This window comes from Erythrolamprus reginae, chromosome 8 (assembly GCF_031021105.1).
Source record: "Erythrolamprus reginae isolate rEryReg1 chromosome 8, rEryReg1.hap1, whole genome shotgun sequence".
NCBI lineage: Eukaryota > Metazoa > Chordata > Lepidosauria > Squamata > Dipsadidae > Erythrolamprus > Erythrolamprus reginae.
In genome coordinates this window covers 50,349,986-50,368,044 of record NC_091957.1, presented here as the reverse complement: position 1 = coordinate 50,368,044, position 18,059 = coordinate 50,349,986, and the positions used below count along the sequence as shown (strand labels likewise).

The following is an 18,059-nucleotide window of genomic DNA, read 5'->3' as shown; positions in this document are numbered from 1 at the left end:
CCCTCTCTTTTTTCTCCCTCATTTCTCTTGGTCATTCCATGTGCCTCCTGCCCCTTGTTTTCACTCATCCAAACTGGCAAGTGAGCTGAATAAAACATGGCATTTGAGAGGTCGAAGAATGATGTCCATTGTTCACAGGCAAAACCGTTCTGGGGCTCCTCCCCACCTTTTGTCAAAGAGACTAAGCCACCAGACTCCTAATAAATCTTGTGGTTGATGTGGCTGATGTACGTGGTATAAATTTGATAACCAGCTGTTACTAGCCATCAGTGAAGTGGGGGAAAAAAAAGAACGCTCGTGCACAATTTTTGTTGTAGCTGTTGTCCTCTTGTGGCTTGGAGCCAAAAAAAAATAATCACAACTTCTGGAGACAAGCTGTTCCACTGATCAACCATTCTGACTATCAGGAAATTTCTCCTTAGTTCTAAGTTACTTCTCTCCTTGTTTAGTTTCCACCCATTGCTGCTCCTTCTACCCTCAGGTACTTTGGAATCTTTCAAATTGCATTCATTCATACCTTTTGGGACTTTCCAAGGAATAAAGCAAACAGGATAAAGCTTGAAGATTTTAGCACAGGATAATTGTTTGGTTCCCTACTCCCTCTTAAATCCAAATTAATAAACCATCTAATGAGAAGGAAGGATTCACTGGAGGAGTGTCTAATGCTAAGACAGAGGGGAAAAGAAGAGGGAGATTATGATCCCGCTATATAGAATGCTGGTGAGACCCCATTTGGAGTACTGTGTTCAGTTCTGGAGACCTCACCTACAAAAAGATATGGACAAAATTGAACGGCTCCAAAGACGGGCTACAAGAATGGTGGAAGGTCTGAAGCATAAAACGTATCAGGAAAGACTTAATGAACTCCATCTGTATAGTCTGGAGGACAGAAGGAAAAGGGGGGACATGATCGAAACATTTAAATATATTAAAGGGTTAAATAAGGTCCAGGAGGGAAGTATTTTTAATAGGAAAGTGAACACAAGGACAAGGGGACACAATCTGAAGTTAGTTGCGGGAAAGATCAAAAGCAACATGAGAAAATATTATTTTACTGAAAAAGTAGTAGATCCTTGGAACAAACTTCCAGCAGACGTGGTAGATAAATCCACAGTAACTGAATTTAAACATGCCTGGGATAAACATATATCTATCCTAAGATAAAATGCAGAAAATAGTATAAGGGCAGACTAGATGGACCATGAGGTCTTTTTCTGCCGTCAGATTTCTATGTTTCTATGTTTCTAAGAAGGGAGAATAAGGTGGCCACGCCAAGCCATGTCATGCCATGCCACACTACTCTATTCCTCCTCTGTCACCCCTGACCCCATTCCTGGTTCTCTGTTCTAGCTGGTGGATTTTCCCCTCTAAATTTTTCCTTGTATTTCATAGAAACATACAAGCGTAGAAGATTGACGGCAGAAAAAGACCTCCTGGTCCATCTAGTCTGCCCTTATACTATTTCCTGTATTTTATCTTAGGATGGATCTATGTTTATCCCAGGCATGTTTAAATTCAGTTACTGTGGATTTACTAACCATGTCTGCTGAAAGTTTGTTCTAAGCATCTACTACTTTTTCAGCCAAATAATTTTTTTCCACGTTGCTTGTGAAAAAACAGGAAACAGGAAACAGGGCCAGAAAAGGCGGGGAGAAGCCTCCGTGGGGCCTCTCTAGGAATATCCTAGGAGGAAACACGGCCGGAAAAGGCAGGGAGAAACCTCCGTGGGGCCTCTCTAGGAATCTCCTGGGAGGAAACAGGGCCTCCACCCTCCCTGTGGTTTCCCCAATCGCACACATTATTTGCTTTTACATTGATTCCTATGGGGAAAATTGCTTCTTCTTACAAACTTTTCTACTTAAGAACCTGGTCACGGAACAAATTAAGTTCATAAGTACTGTGGATTTACCAACCACGTCTGCTGGAATTTTGTTCCAAGCATCTACTACTCTTTCAGTCAAATAATATTTTCTCACATTGCTTCTGATCTTTCCCTCCAACTAACCTCATATTGTGTCCCCTTGTTCTTGTGTTCACTTTCCTATTAAAAACATTTCCCTCCTGAATCTTATTTAGCCCTTTAACATATTTAAATGTTTCCATCATATCCCCCCTTTTCCTTCTGTCCTCCAGACTATACAGATTGAGTTCATTAAGTCTTTCCTGATAGGTTTTATGTTTAAGACCTTCCACCATTTCTTCAGTCCTCGGAAATTTTGAGCATTGCTGGTGTCATTGTGGATGTGGGTGATGTTACTTGTGCTACGTATAGACCAACAAATATGCAATACAAAGTCTCAGCGGGTACACACAATTTCTTATTTGATAGAGCAATATAGCCTAGTGGGATATGTACCGCTTGACTGGGGCCTGATATAAAGCCACACTATTGTCTCACGTTGCCCAAGAAATTCCCCCTCCTTCACTACAGGTGCCTCGGACACCCTGGAATGCTGGAAAATGAAAGGAAATGTTTGAGGATTGCAAGTCAAAACTCTGCTTGGTGGGAATCCAAAGTAAAGAAATGCTATTTAGGAAAATGTAATGTTGGGAGAAGACGAATCATTTGCCCGACTCGTGGGGTTGTTGCTGGCCATTTTTTTCACACTTTGGGGAGGGGGGAACAATGTGCCCCTTTTCTCCATTCAGCTCTAATGACAAATAGGAAATTGTTTTGTACGGAAGCACACATAAGCACATGATGTTGGTGCCTGGAGGTCAAATTAAGACTAATCTTGACATGGTGTGAGGTTTTAGGGAGAAAGGGCATGTTATGATCATGTGTTAATTTTACTTTTCAGCATGACCATAGAAACATAGAAGACTGACGGCAGAGAAAGACCTCATGGTCCATCTAGTCTGCCCTTATACTATTTCCTGTATTTTATCTTACAATGGGTATACGTTTATCCCAGGCATGTTTAAATTCAGTTACTGTGGATTTACCAACCACGTCTGCTGGAGGTTTGTTCCAAGCATCTACTACTCTTTCAGTGAAATAATATTTCCTCACGTTGCTTTTGATCTTTCCCCCAACTAACTTCAGATTGTGTCCCCTTGTTCTTGTGTTCACTTTCCTATTAAAAATACTTCCCCCCTGAACCTTATTTAACCCTTTAACATATTTAAATGTTTCGATCATGTCCCCCCTTTTCCTTCTGTCCTCCAGACTATACAGATTGAGTTCATTAAGTCTTTCCTGATACGTTTTATACTTAAGACCTTCCACCATTCTTGCAGCCCTTCTTTGGACCCGTTCAATTTTGTCAATATCTTTTTGTAGGTGAGGTCTCCAGAACTGAACACAATATTCCAAATGTGGTCTCACCAGCGCTCTATATAAGGGGATCACAATCTCCCTCTTCCTGCTTGTTATACCTCTAGCTATGCAGCCAAGCATCCTACTTGCTTTTCCTACTGCCCAACCACACTGCTCACCCATTTTGAGACTGTCAGAAATCACTACCCCTAAATCCTTTTCTTCTGAAGCCAATGCAATACTCAGATTGAGGATTCCTTTTCCCCGTGCATTATTTTACATTTGGAAACATTAAACTGCAGTTTCCATTGCTTTGACCATTTATCTAGTAAAGCTAAATCATTTACCATATTACAGACGCCTCCAGGAATATCAACCCTATTGCACACTTTAGAGTCATCGGCAAATAGGCAAACCTTCCCTACCAAACCTTCCCATATGTCACTCACAAACATATTAAAGCACATATCAAGCACATTGGCCAAGATCAGTGGATCCAGGAAGTGATCACCTTGGCGTCCTTAGCAACCTGCCGGTGACGTCAAAGCTCTGCCCCCAGAATCTCTTTGTGGGAAGGATTCCCCAGCTCCTTCAAAGGGAGGTCTTCATGTAAAAATAAACATTGTTATTTTTATGAAAAAGGACACCGCAGCGGCGCTGCAAGCAAAGGGCGGTCCTTTCATGTAAAAATAAACATGTTTATTTTTAGGTGAAAGGACCGCCTTTTGCTTGCAGGGTTCGAGTTCGGGTTCAGCCGAATTTTGCGTAAAGTTCATCCAAACTTGCCGAACCCAAACACTGTTGGGTTCGCCCATCACTATTTGTGAGCTGTACCCAGTGGTGGGCTCCTACGGGAACGGTCAGGTACGCAGTACCGGTAGCAAAATTTTGTTTTTTGTTTTTATTTTATTCCCTTCTGGGCTCTGGGTATGTTTTTCCTATCACAGTAAATGAGGTTGAATGTTTATAATTTTAGAAGAGCTGTGCGTGCTTGTGTGTACATACACTTTATATAATAGATAATTAGGGGTGGCCTACTGCTCGGATGGGGGGGTTTCAGTGGAGCAGCGAAAATGGAGCTCCAACCCCGAACACCCAATTTGCACTGAAAGATGTTGAAACGAAATGCATAAGCCATGCCCACAGTGTGGTAGTAAAACTTTTGGTAGCCCATCACTGGCTGTGCCCCATAATCATCACAATTATGACAAATCACAGCTTGAACTATCTTGCCTTGCATATTAGGAGTATCTCTCAGATAATAAGTTTCACCTTTTAAGTTACATTACTGAAATAAATGAACGTTTGCACAATATTCTAATTTTTCGAGTTTTACCTGTAAAGTCTGTGGCTTGTCAGGGCTACCGTAGTGGCTATTACTACAAAGAGTAGACACACCAGGGGTGATATTCATTTACCTTCCCTACCGGTTTGCAAATGTGAGCGTGCGTGTGTTGTATTCGCTCATGCCTCATGCATGCACACATAAAGCTTTCTGTACTTGCACAGAAACACAACATGCTTACATCCAGGCAGATGGGCCAGAGCTTCTCACAGCCAGCTCTAACAGTTTGCCTGAACTGGTTGAATACTACCACTGATGCACACACACATATAGGTGTATATGCAGTGTGTATGTGTGTGTGTATGTGTGAGTGAGTGAGTGAGTGTGTATTAATTAAAAAAACCCCCACAGAAAACCATATAGAGTGATACCTCATCTTGTGAACTTAATTGGTTCTGGGATGAGCTTTGTAAGGTGAAAAGTTTGTAAGAAGAAACAATGTTTCCCATAGAAATCAGTGGAAAAGCGATTAATGCGTGCAAACCAAAAACTCACCCCTTTTGCAAGCCGAAGCCCCCGTTTTTGCACTGCTGGGATTTCCCTTAGGCTCCCCTCCATGGGAAACCCCACCTCTGGACTTCCGTGTTTTTGTGATGCTGCAGGGGAATCCCAGCAGGGGAATACCAGCAGCGCAAAAACGGGTGCTTCGCTTACAATGGAAGTCCGGAGGTGGGGTTTCCCAGCGAGGGGAGCCTCAGCGAAATTGCAGCATCACAAAAACACGGAAGTCCTCGAAACCCCACCTCTGGACTTCCATGTTTTTGTGATGCTGCAATTTCGCTGAGGCTCCCCTCACTGGGAAACCCCACCTCTGGACTTCCGTTGCCAGCAAAGTGCCCGTTTTTGCGCTGCTAGGATTCCCCTGCAGAGGTGGTGTTTCCCATGGAGGGGAGCCTCAGGGGAATCCCAGCAGCGCAAAAATGGGTGCTTCACTGGCAACAGAAGTCCAGAGGCGGGGCATCCCAGTGGCGGCGGCTTGGGTTTGTAAGGTGAAAATAGTTTGGAAGAAGAGGCAAAAAAATCTTAAACCCCGGGTTTGTATCTCAAAAAGTTTGTATGATGAGGGGTTTGTAAGACGAGGTATCACTGTATAATGTCCAAGTGCTAAACCATGAAAAGTGAGCAGGAAAAACCCCATCTCCTTTGAAGATATGTACCAATTTTTCCCCTAAAGAAAAAAATATATACAGATCTGGAATAAAAAAGGGCTTAAAATATATTTTTGTCATGTGTAGACTTTTATTGTGTGCCTTTACAGATTCACAAGTGGGTTGAATGCACTAAAAAAAATATACAGAAGGAAAGAGACTGTACTGAGCTCAGTAATCCCAACGCTCGGATGGCAATTAGCCATTTATTTTAATAAGAGCAAACCCGAGCCATCCCTTGTAAGCCTTCATTCTCTGATTGTTTAATGCTTGTTTTCTTTTATTGTTTGGCTGGCTACAATGCAATCCAATTTTAAAAGAAAAAGAAAAGGAGGAAAATTAATGCTTTATGAACACAGAACAATATTCAAAGAGGAGGGGAAGAGAAAGAGACTGTATTTTTATGGTGTTTAATTCTATCTTGCAGTTTGGCGCAGAGGAAGTATATATTTATTGTACTCCCATGTAAACATAAATCTCCTTCAATCATAAATCTGGAAAAGTGCTTTGTAGCTACAAATGTATCTAACCTCACCATAGTTGTACACCAGTCTTATCTTACCACAGGCCACACTGGCTGATTCCTGACTTGACAATCTAAGTTATGCTTTTACATATAGTAAATCTAATCTAGAATATGCCAATATATATGTGATATATGATTGTCTTGCTCCATGTTTTAAAAACACTAGTGAATGAGGGGAAGTGTTAAGAGGAAACAAAACCAACCAACCAGAGTAATAGATTATAAATTGGACGGTCTGACTGGCTCATGATTGGCTCATCCTTTCAGCCTTCCAAGGTCAGTAAAATGAGGACCCAGATTGTTGGGGGACAATAGGCTGATTCTGTAAACCACTTAGGACTGTGAAGTGGTATCTAAGTCTAAGTGCTATAGCTACTTTCCTCCTTCCTTCCTTCCTTCCTTCCTTCCTTCCTTCCTTCCTTCCTTCCATCCTTCCTTCCTTCCTTCCTTCCTCCCTCCCTCCTTTCCTCCCTCACTCCCTCCTCCCCTCCTCTTTCCATCCATCCATCCATCCATCCATCCATCCATCCATCCATCCATCCATATCAGCTTAAGGTTGACCCAGCCTTCCATCCTTCCAACGTAGGTAAAATGAGGACCTAGATTTTTGGGGGCAAGAGACTGATTCTGTAAATTGCTTAGAAAGGGCTGTAAAGTACTGCGAAGTGGTATATAAGTCTAAGTGCTATTGGTATTTTTATCCCATATGGTACATTTCTGAAAGGAAAACTTTTTTTTTTAATGAATGCTCCCATTTGAAATATATATTTTTAAAGATGTACTGAGTTCATTGCACTGGAAAGGAAATAATGTGTTGGCTATTTGAGTGCTTGGACAGTTGGCTGTAGTGACCCGCAGTAATTGTTAATGCATGGCATGTGATCCTATGGCTGAAGGATCTGACCTCCCTTATACTACTTGGAGGACCCTGAATAGGTTGAGAGTTGGAGAGCCTAAAGGTATAAAACCAATGTTGTTGAGTTGAGTCTCTTGGTAGATAACAACAAGGATATGGAGAGATGCAGAGCCCGACCCATCTGCTGATATGTTGTCTCTAGCACAAAAATTGTACCAACAATTACTTACTTTTGGTCAATTGAAGCCAAGAAAATGGCTTCATTCTGTCACTTTAAAGTTTGATCGAGACATGGAAGTAGAAAAAAAATGTCAAGGTGAATATATGTGTTTCAGAATAATGTTCCAGGAGCCAGTCTGGGTTGGTCACTAGAGTGTATGGTAGAGAGAAGTTCCCCTGAATATGGTCTCCAACATGAATCCACAAGCTTGGTCCTGATGACTGATCCAGACTGGATCCTGCAAAAAAATAGTGATCCTAAGAATAATGGATTCTAGGAATTATGAGTAGGTTAATATTAAAGTTTGTTGCAAAATCAAAACCAGAAGCACTCACGGATGAGTAATTCAGATGGATTCAATAACTTCTTTATAAACATAAATGTAAATGTAATAATAATAATAATAATAATAATAATAATAATAATAATAATATATGGGAGGAGCTCAATGCTTCCTTTTGCCTCTCGGTCCAACCCAGGGCCATATCCATGGCAGTTAATTAACACTTTCCTGGTGCAAAGCTGAAAGGATGAGATCCTGTAGCCTAGAGGTTAATTCTCTGCTTTACAAGGCAGTGGCAGCAGGATCAAATCCCAGTAAGGGTATGGCTAGCTGATGAGAAGAAACAACCTCAAAATAGATCTATTCATTTTCAATTCAGCAAAAATATGTTACATGTACATATACATATGTGTGTGCGTGTGTCACATGTTTTTGCTGAATTTGAAAATTAAGGGAGACTAGGATAGATCTATTTCATTAGCTAGTCATACCCTCACTGGGATTTGAACCTGCAGCCTTTGCCTTGTAAGGCAGAGAATTAACCTCTAGCCTACAGTATCGATGTATCTTTGTATATACATGATATATATATTTACAATATTTACAATACCACAGGTAGAATTCTTCTTCAATCAGCTACAGGTAAACACAAGCAGGAGAGTTGGTTTCATTTCCGCAGAGCAGACAAGCACAGAGTATAGACAAAGAGCAGAGTGGGATAGAGCCTTGAGCTTATCAGTTTCAATTCTCTGCACAGACTCAGAAGTGGTTAGCTCCCATTGGCTGGCTTAGTTACTATGCCTATTCATTGGCTAACCTTGTTAACATGACTCTCCCAGTCATGAATGTTATAACAGTTAAGTTAGGAAGCCATGAGTAAGATGTATGGCATGGATGACTTGTTACAAGCCTATCATCAGCTATGATATCTTCTCTAAAGAAGCCAGCAAAGGTAGATCGATCAATTCTTCATGAGGATTATAAAACCACTTGCTATTTTCTTTCAACTTTTGGAAGCTCCATTTATTACCTTCAGATGCATTTCATCCGCTCTGGGCTAAATTCTGGCAGATGGGCATCACTATGATTCACTCTGCCTGCCACCCTGAGTTTTTCATGTGAGAAAACAGACAGGACTATCTGTGCTTTTCAAGAACCATCGGGCACCACTGCTCTCCTAGTAGCTGGATGGAAATTAAAATGGGGCACCAATTGTTTTGTAACTTTCCTGAATTAATATATATCAAGCTGTGCTTGATTCCTGATGATGTCATTAAAATATTCCTGTAGCTTTCTTGATAGCAATATAGAAATGGTTTGCCAGTGTGTTTGGGGAGGGGAATATATTTTTAACTTCCTTCCCTAGTCCTGTGATGGAGTAGAGTAGAATAGAATAGGAATAGAAATAGAATAGAACAGAACAGAACAGAACAGAATAAGAAAATAAAGAGTGGAACAGAACAGAACAGAATAGAATAAGAAAGTAAAGTATAGAATAGAATAAAATTCTTTATTGGCTAAGTGTGATTGTCCATACAAGGAATTTGTCTTTGGTGTATATGCTCTCAGTGTACATAAAAGAAAATATACATTTGTCAAGAATCATGAGGTACAACACTTAATGTTTGTCATAGGGGTCAAATAAGCAATTAATGATCGCTGATTAATTGTTCTGTCAGGAAATTTATCCTTAGTTCTAGGTTGTTTCTCTCCTTGATAAGTTGCCATCCATTGCTTCTCGTCCTGCCCTCGGATACTTTAGGAATAGCTTGACTCTTTCTTCTTCGTGGCAACCCCTGGCGGAGAAACATAAAATAATGGAGAAAATGAGATTAGTGCTCTCTCCCATTGCATTTTTGATAAATTATTTCCTTTCTGTCTCTTTCTTTTTCTAGCTCTCCTTGGTGTTCAGCTGGCCAACACCGTAGCTGTTCTGGAGATGGACTTGCTTTCTGGGACTTACCTCTTGGCAGTCTTACTGGTCTGCGTCGTGTTTCAGTCGGGTGCTCAGGAGAAGAACTACACCGTGAGGGAGGAGTTACCGGAAAATGTCCTTATTGGCAATTTGCTGAAGGATCTCAACCTGACCCTTGACCCCGATGTGCCCCTTTCATCCCCGCTTCAGTTCAAGCTTGTGTACAAGACTGGCGATGTCCCCCTCGTCCGCGTGGAGGAGAATACCGGAGAAATATTCACCACGTCCAACCGCATCGATCGGGAAAAGCTTTGCTCTGGCATTTTTAGTGAGAACCGTTGTTTTTACGAGGTGGAAGTCGCGGTTCTTCCTGACGAGGTCTTCCGGCTGGTCAAGATTCGGTTCCTGATTGAGGATATAAATGACAACGCTCCTCTTTTTCCATCCACGGTCATCAATATCTCCATCCCCGAGAACACCGCGATCAATTCCCGCTATTCTGTCCCGTCGGCTGTTGATCCCGATATTGGAGTGAATGGCATTCAACATTATGAACTTCTTAAGGTGAATGGTAGTCCTTTGGCTGAAAAGAATGCTCAGTTCTACCCTCCCCTAATTATTTTCTTGCTTTTCTCCCGTGCTTTCTTATATTCATTTTTCTCCTCCTCTTCCTCCTCCTTTCTTCTTCTTGTTCTTCTTGTTCTTCTCGTTCTTCTTGTTCTTGTTCTTGTTCTCATTCTTGTTCTTCTTCTCCTCCTCCTCCTCCTCCTCCTCCTCCTCCTCCTCCTTCTCCTTCTCCTTCTCCATCTCCCTTCTCTTCCTCTTCCTCTTCTTCTCCTTCTCCTTCTCCCTCCTCTTCCTCTTCCTCCTCTTCTTCTTCTTCTCCTATTTTGCCCGAAGACCATTTCATGGTTCTCGGATAATCATCTGTTTCCTAAGCATTTCTCTTCTTCTGTTACTAACTGCTAAATGTCTAGATTCTCGGTCATCCAGATTATTATTGTCTCAAAAGGCAACTGGACATACTTTGTTTTTCCTTGAAGACATTTTGCTTCTCAGACAAGAAGCTTCTTTGGTTCCCCAACTTCAGATAGAAGAAGTTTCTCAGTTGAGAAGTAAAATCCTTTCAAGGAAAATAAAACGAAAAAGTCTGGTTGCCTTTTTTGGGGAAAAAACCAAACACCTTTTTGGCTACTTTCTGCTGTTCTATACAAATGAAAGACACACGGTTAAAAAAAAGTGGTAGAATGGGGAAGGGCATTACCGCTTGTGGGCTGCACCAAAAGTGTTTGTGGAAAGGATTGAGTGTGCACCTGCTCCTTCCCATCTGAACGCAAATTATCTGTTATCTTTGTTTCACATTTGGACACTTGGTGTGGGCTATCTATTGAGTTGTACTCTGGGGGGGGGGAGGGGGATAGAGGACTCGACATAGAGAAGGAAGGCAGAAGGAAAAACATATTTTATTTTTTATTTTATTATATTTATTTATTCATCAAAATGTGTACAAGATAATAGGTATGGTATAAACTTAAACAAAAGCAAGTAAGCATAGGGAAATTTGGACAATAGGACAGGGATGGTAGGCACGATGGAGCATTTATGCACGCCCCTTATAGAATTCTTAGAAATGGGGGTGAAGTCAACTGTAGACAGTCTAAGGTTAAAGTTTTCAGCATTTGGAGAAGTAATACCTTAGGGACCGCCTTCTGCCGCTCAAATCCCAGCGACCGATTAGGTCCCACAGAGTTGGCCTTCTCTGAGTCCTGTCGACAAAACAATGCCGTCTGGCGGGAGCCAGGGGAAGAGTCTTTTCTGTGGCGTTCCCGGCCCTCTGGAATCAACTCCCGCCGGAGATCAGGACTGCCCCCATCCTCCTTGCCTTTCGGAAACTCCTAAAAACCCACCTCTGCCGCCAGGCATGGGGAAATTGATTCCCCTGGGCCGTCCCGTTTTATGTATGGTGTGTTTGGGTTGTATCATTGATTTTAAATTAAGGGTTTTATCTGTTCTGTTTTTAATCATTGGATTTGTATTGTGTATTGTTGTTGTGAGCTGCTCTGAATCTTCGGAGAAGGGCGGCATACAAATCTAATTAATGATGATGATGATGATGATGATGATGATGATGATGATAATGATATATTTATTTATTCATTCATTCATTTATTTATTTATTTATTAGATTTGTATGCCGCCCCTTTCCGTGGACTCGGGGCGGCTCACAACACAATAAAACAATTCATAACAAATCCAATAATATACAATTTAAAATTTAAAATAGTTAAAAAACCCCATTTTTAAGCAGACATACCTACAAACATACCATACATAAATTATATAGGCCCGGGGGAGATGTTTCAATTCCCCCATGCCTGACAACAAAGGTGGGTTTTGAGAAGTTTACGAAAGGCAAGGAGGGTAGGGGCAGTCCTAATCTCTGGGGGGAGCTGGTTCCAGAGAGTCGGGGCCACCACAGAGAAGGCTCTTCCCCTGGGGCCCGCCAACCGACATTAATGATAATGATAACGATAATACTAAAATAATACTATAATAATAATAATAATAATAATAATAATAATAATAATAATAGTAAGTCATCTCTCCTTGCTCCCATCCACCTCTCCTTGGAATCGCAATTCAGGTCCCACACGTATAGTCTAGTTCAAAGAAACAAGATCTGTGCAGATTTGAATAAGGAACTTTTAATGCTAGTCTGGAGGAAATACAGTAGAACAAAAAAAAAACCTTATGTGAGAAATTTGCCAGCCTCGTTTTTATAAAGAGTTCATTCAGGTGGAGTCTCTTTGAAGGATGTGAAATGTTTCTTAGCAGGTGCCTAGCTACCTGGGCTCAGCTGGTCATTGATGGGATTAGTTGCCAATAGACCCCCTTCTTGCCTTGATTGTTCCTGTCTACTCACCCCTGCATTCTTTTCCATCTCTTCCCCATTCCACCAATTTTTTTTTCATGCCTTCTTCCATTTTTGGTACGACTCCTTAAGAGATGGCTGTGCTTAGATGTCTTTTTTCTTCCTTTTTTCCTTTCTTCAGAGAACTTGAAGCCTTTTTAAAAATTATGAATAATTGCCGGGGAGAAACTGGATGTAAGGATGATCCTTTAGTGAACGTGACCAGCAGCTCTAGCTGTGAAGCGTATGAAAACCAACAAGGGAACCCTATGGAATTAGATATGCGGTGAAGCAAATTAGCTTTCTCAGAGAAGCAAAGACGAAGCTTTCTAACTGGCTGGATCAGCCAGCATGCTTTGGTAACGCTTGAGTAGATTAACAGAAAAGGGAAAGGAGAATTTCCTCTTGGACACACAAAGCAACTCTAACTATGCCTTTTCTGAAAAAACAACAGTATAATCTTTATATGGTCCTTCCTTCCTTCCTTCCTTCCTTCCTTCCTTCCTTCCTTCCTTCCTTCTTTCTCTCCCTTCCTTCCTTCTTTATCTCCCTTCCTTCCTTCCTCCCTCCTTCTCCTTATTTCCTTCCTTCCTTCTTTCTCTCCCCTCCTTCCTTCCTTCTCTCCCTTCCTTCCTTCCTCCCTCCTTCTCCTTATTTCCTTCCTTCCTTCTTTCTCTCCCTTCCTTCCTTCTTTCTCTCCCTTCCTTCCTTCTTTCTCTCCCTTCCTTCCTTCTTTCTCTCCCTCCCTCCCTTCCTTCTTTCTCTCCCTTCCTTCCTTCTTTTTCTCCCTTCCTCCCTTCCTTCTTTCTCTCCCTTCCTTCCTTCCTTCTTTCTCTCCCTCCCTCCCTCCCTTCCTTCCTTCTCTCCCTTCCTTCCTTCCTTCCCTCCCTCCCCACCTCCTTTGTTCCTTCTTTCCTTCCTTCCTTTCCAGTGATAGGGATGTTCTAACTTAATGAAGCCGCCCCGAGTCTACGGAGATGGGCAGCATACAAATCTAAATAATAATAATAATAATAATAATAATAATAATAATAATAATAATAGAATAGAATAGAATAGAATAGAATAGAATAGAATACAATACAATACAATACAATACAATACAATACAATACAATACAATTCTTTATTGGCCAAGTGTGATTGGACACACAAGGAATTTGTCTTGGTGCATATGCTCTTACTGTACATAAAAAGAAAAATATACATTTGTGAAGAATCATGCGATACAACACTTAATGATTGTCATAGGGGTCAAATAAGCAATGAAGAATCAATATTAATAAAAAATCTTAGGATACAAGCAACAAGTTACAGTCATACAGGCCTAAGTGGGAGGAAAAGGATGATAGGAATGATGAGAAAAAAACCTAGTAGAAGTGAGGTACTAGTACCAATCTATAAAGCCTTAGTAACACCTAGGGTAATGCATCCAGTTTTGGTCACCACACTATAAAAGAGATGCTGAAAGTCTAGAAAAAGTGCAGAGAAGAGCAACCAAGATGATGAGGGCACTGGAGGCTAAAACATATGATGAACAGTTGCAGGAACTGGGTATGTCTAGTCTCTAAGGAACAGTAAGGGAAAGGCCAAGGTGTAGCAGAATTTAATGTGTGGTTAAAGGAGTGGTGTAAAAGGGAAGGCTTTGGTTTTATTAGTCATGATGTCTGCAGCTGGTCCAATGAAAAACTCTACAAAAGAGATGGTTTGCATCCATCAAACAAAAGGACTGAATTACTGGGCATTAAATCCATAGATTTCCTAGATAAAAAATTAAACTGAACAGTGGGGTCAGAGAATTAATTGATTCATAATATTTCTGTCCCCTATTTCACCTCTGATGGGATCCACAACATTTCTTGCCTCCCTCTGGGTCAAGTAGATGTGGTCAGCAAGAGATGGTCCCTCAGATAACCTGGTCCCAAGCCTTTACTTAAACACAGGTGGTCCATCCCCCCCTCCTTTTGAAATTACTGAACTAATAGAGCCGTGTTGCAAAGCAAAACCTTGTTTTGTTTTGCTTTGAAATCATTTTTATTACTGGGTCAATTTTTTCCTGTGCAAACTTCCTTCCAGAAGTAGACTGCAAGGCTCAAGATCCAAATTTTATTTCTTACAAAGGGTTGGATTCATTAAATAATTAGCCAGGCCTTAGTGGAAAATGGTAAGGCAACCCCATGATTAGAAGGTGGCCACATGCTTTGTATAGAGTCCACAACTTGGGTGTCCTCCTCGATCCACAGCTCACATTAGAGAAACATATTTCAGCTGTGGCGAGGGGAACGTTTGCCCAGGTTCGCCTGGTGCACCAGTTGTGGCCCTATCTGGACCGGGACTCATTGCTCACAGTCACTCATGCCCTCATCACCTCGAGGTTCGACTACTGTAATGCTCTCTACATGGGGCTACCTTTGAAAAGTGTTCGGAAACTTCAGATCGTGCAGAATGCAACTGCGAGAGCAGTCATGGGCTTACCTAGGTATGCCCATGTTTCACCACCACTCCGCAGTCTGCATTGGCTGCCGATCAATTTCCGGTCACAATTCAAAGTGTTGGTTATGACCTTTAAAGCCCTTCATGGCACTGGACCAGAATATCTCTGAGACCGCCTCCTGCCGCATGAATCCCAGCGGCCGGTTAGGTCCCACAGAGTGGGCCTTCTCCGGGTCCCGTCAACTAAACAATGTTGGTTGGCGGGCCCCAGGGGAAGAGCCTTCTCTGTGGCGGCACCGACTCTCTGGAACCAACTCCCCCCAGAGATTAGAACTGCCCCTACTCTTCCTGCCTTCTGTAAACTCCTTAAAACCCACCTTTGCCGTCAGGCATGGGGGAACTGAAACACCTCCCCCGGGCATGTACAATTTATGCATGGTATGTTTGTGTGTGTGAGTGTTTGTTAGTAAATGGGGTTCTTTTTAAACCTTTTTAAATATTTTAAATTTATTTGGATTTGTCATGATTTGCTGTATCTTGCTGTGAGCCGCCCCGAGTCTGCGGAGAGGGGCGGCATACAAATCTAAATAATAAATAAATAATAAAAATAAATAAATAAATGGTCCCTCAGATAACCTGGTCCCAAGCCTTTACTTGAACACAGGTGGTCCCCCCCCCCCCAATGAAATTACTGAACTAATAGAGCCGTGTCGCAAAGCAAAACCTTGTTTTGTTTTGCTTTGAAATCATTTTTATTACTGGGTCAATTTTCTCCTGTGCAAACTTCCTTCCAGAAGTAAACTGCAAGGCTCAAGATCCAAATTTTATTTCTTACAAAGGGTTGGATTCATTAAATAATTAGCCAGGCCTTAGTGGAAAATGGTAAGGCAACCCCATGATTATGTGGTGGCCACATGCTTTGTATAATATAGCTTCCAAGTTGGCATTAACCAAAATAAGAATAGAACACCTGTTGCCAGTGGTCGAAGATTATCCAGTTTCACGTTGGTTAAAAATGGGGGGAGATTAATGAAAATTGCAAGAAAATTGCATGGAGTTTTCTCATTTGGTTTGGAGATTTTCAAAACCCCCAAATCTTTATAAATTGTTCCAAATGAATCATTTTTTATGCGTCATAGGGTAAAGATTCGATTCAATTGAAGAGAAATGAAAACAGCAGGGCTCTTCTTTTAAAAAAAGAAAAGAAAAGAAAATAGTAGACTTAGTTGCCTTTTGCCCGAAGGGAAAGAAGAAAGTGGTTTTTTTTTTTATAACTCAGCTGCAAAAGTTTCCAGGGAGGAAGAGGAGCCATTTAATAAAGGAGAAGATATTAATGAGGGTTTGAAACAGCTGAGTTATTAGATAGCTTTTTAAAAGGAAAGGGGAAAGTAAATGGAAGAGCAAAAAGGATCCGATTTTTATCCAGCAGAAGAAAATAAATGACATATAAATAAATGGCTTTGCCAAGAAATATTTGCCAGAAAAATATAGAGGGATAATGGATTTTCTTTAAAAAAAAAATATTAAATTTGTTTTGGCCAAGAATATCAGTTCTGCTAAAGTTGTAAGGGGTGGAGTGTAAAGATAAAGGTTCCTCTCGCACAGATGTGCTGGTTGTTCCTGACTCTAGGGGGCAGTGTTCATCTCCATTTCAAAGCCGCAGAGCCAGCGCTGTCCAAAGACATCTCTGTGACCATGTTGCTGGAGCACTGTTACCTTCCCACCAAAGGCGGTCCCTATTTTTGCCATTTTTACATCCTTTTGAACTGCTAGGTTGGCAGAAGCTGGGACAGGTAATGAGAGCTCCCTCTGATACACTGTGCTTGGGATTCGAACCACTGAACTGCTGATCTTTCTGACTGACAAGCTGAGCCTCTTAGCCACTGACTCATCACATCCTTTCAGTACTGCAAAAGTGAGAGAGTTGCTTCAGGCAGTGTATCTTGAACAGTAGCAGTAGTAAATCTGGAATACAAATTATGAATGTTACTCATTATGGATTCCATTGCACACTATATATTGACTTTAATCTAGATTAACTCACTTTGAATATTGTTTTTCTCTAGTACTGAGACCCGATTCAGCACCTGCCCTGGCACGAATATCAAGTTGTTGTTGTTGTTATTATTATTATTATTATTATTATTATTATTATTATTATTATTATTATTTATTGGATTTGTATGCCGCCCCTCTCCGTAGACTCGGGGCGGCTAACAACAGTAATAAAAAACATCATATAAATTCAATATTAAAAAAACTAAAAAACCCTTATTGTAAAACCAAACATCCCTACAAACAAACATAACATGCATAAATTGTAAAGGCCTAGGGGGAAAGAATATCTCAGTTCCCCCATGCCTGACGGCAGAGGTGGGTTTTAAGGCAAGAAGGGTGGGGGCAATTCTAATCTCCAGGGGGAGTTGGTTCCAGAGGGCCGGGGCCGCCACAAAGAAGGCTTTTCCCCTGGGCCCTGCCAAACGAGATTGTTTAGTTGATGGGACCCGGAGAAGGCCCACTCTGTGGGACCTAACCGGTCTCTGGGATTCATGCGGCAGAAAGCGGTCTCGTAGATACCCTGGTCCGGTGCCATGAAGGGCTTTATAGGTCATAACCAACACTTTGAATTGTGACCGGAAACTGATCGGCAACCAATGCAGACTGCGGAGTGCTGGTGTAACATGGGCATTTTGGGGAAAGCCCATGATTGGTCTCGCAGCTGCATTCTGCACGATCTGAAGTTTCCGAACACTTTTCAGAGGTAGCCCCATGTAGAGAGCATTACAGTAGTCGAGCCTCGAGCTGATGAGGGCATGAGTGACTGTGAGCAGTGAGTCCCGGTCCAAATGTAACCCACGATCCAGAATTCTTGACTCGGTGTTTAAAAGTTGGTCTAACGGTGTTTGGTGTTGCAAACCAAATCCAGAGATGTGAATTTGAAAGATCCGACCGTGACTGACATCATGTCTGCTATCACAACTCAATCAGGGCGTTAGGGAGAAGAGTTATTCTTGGGTGCAAGTTTTCCCTGCAATATGGGGAAACGTAGAAGGTTGCTGAGAAATGTGAGAACATTGTACACATAGATTTTTTTTTCTTCCCAGGCTCATGCAAACTGCACTGGATTTCATATCACTTGACTTGTTTAAGGATACTTTATTTGA

The 18,059-nt window shown here is 41.5% G+C and overlaps 1 protein-coding gene across 1 annotated transcript in view; it reads left to right on the top strand.

The window, feature by feature from the left end:
* PCDH11X (protocadherin 11 X-linked) overlaps positions 1-18,059 on the top strand; it is a 631,477-nt gene that overhangs the window by 123,878 nt on the left and 489,540 nt on the right. Inside the window, exon 2 of the mRNA XM_070760147.1 lies at positions 9,533-10,116. Coding sequence (XP_070616248.1) covers positions 9,577-10,116 — 540 coding nt within the window. The 5' untranslated portion in view covers positions 9,533-9,576. The remainder of the gene's footprint in view (positions 1-9,532; positions 10,117-18,059) is intronic.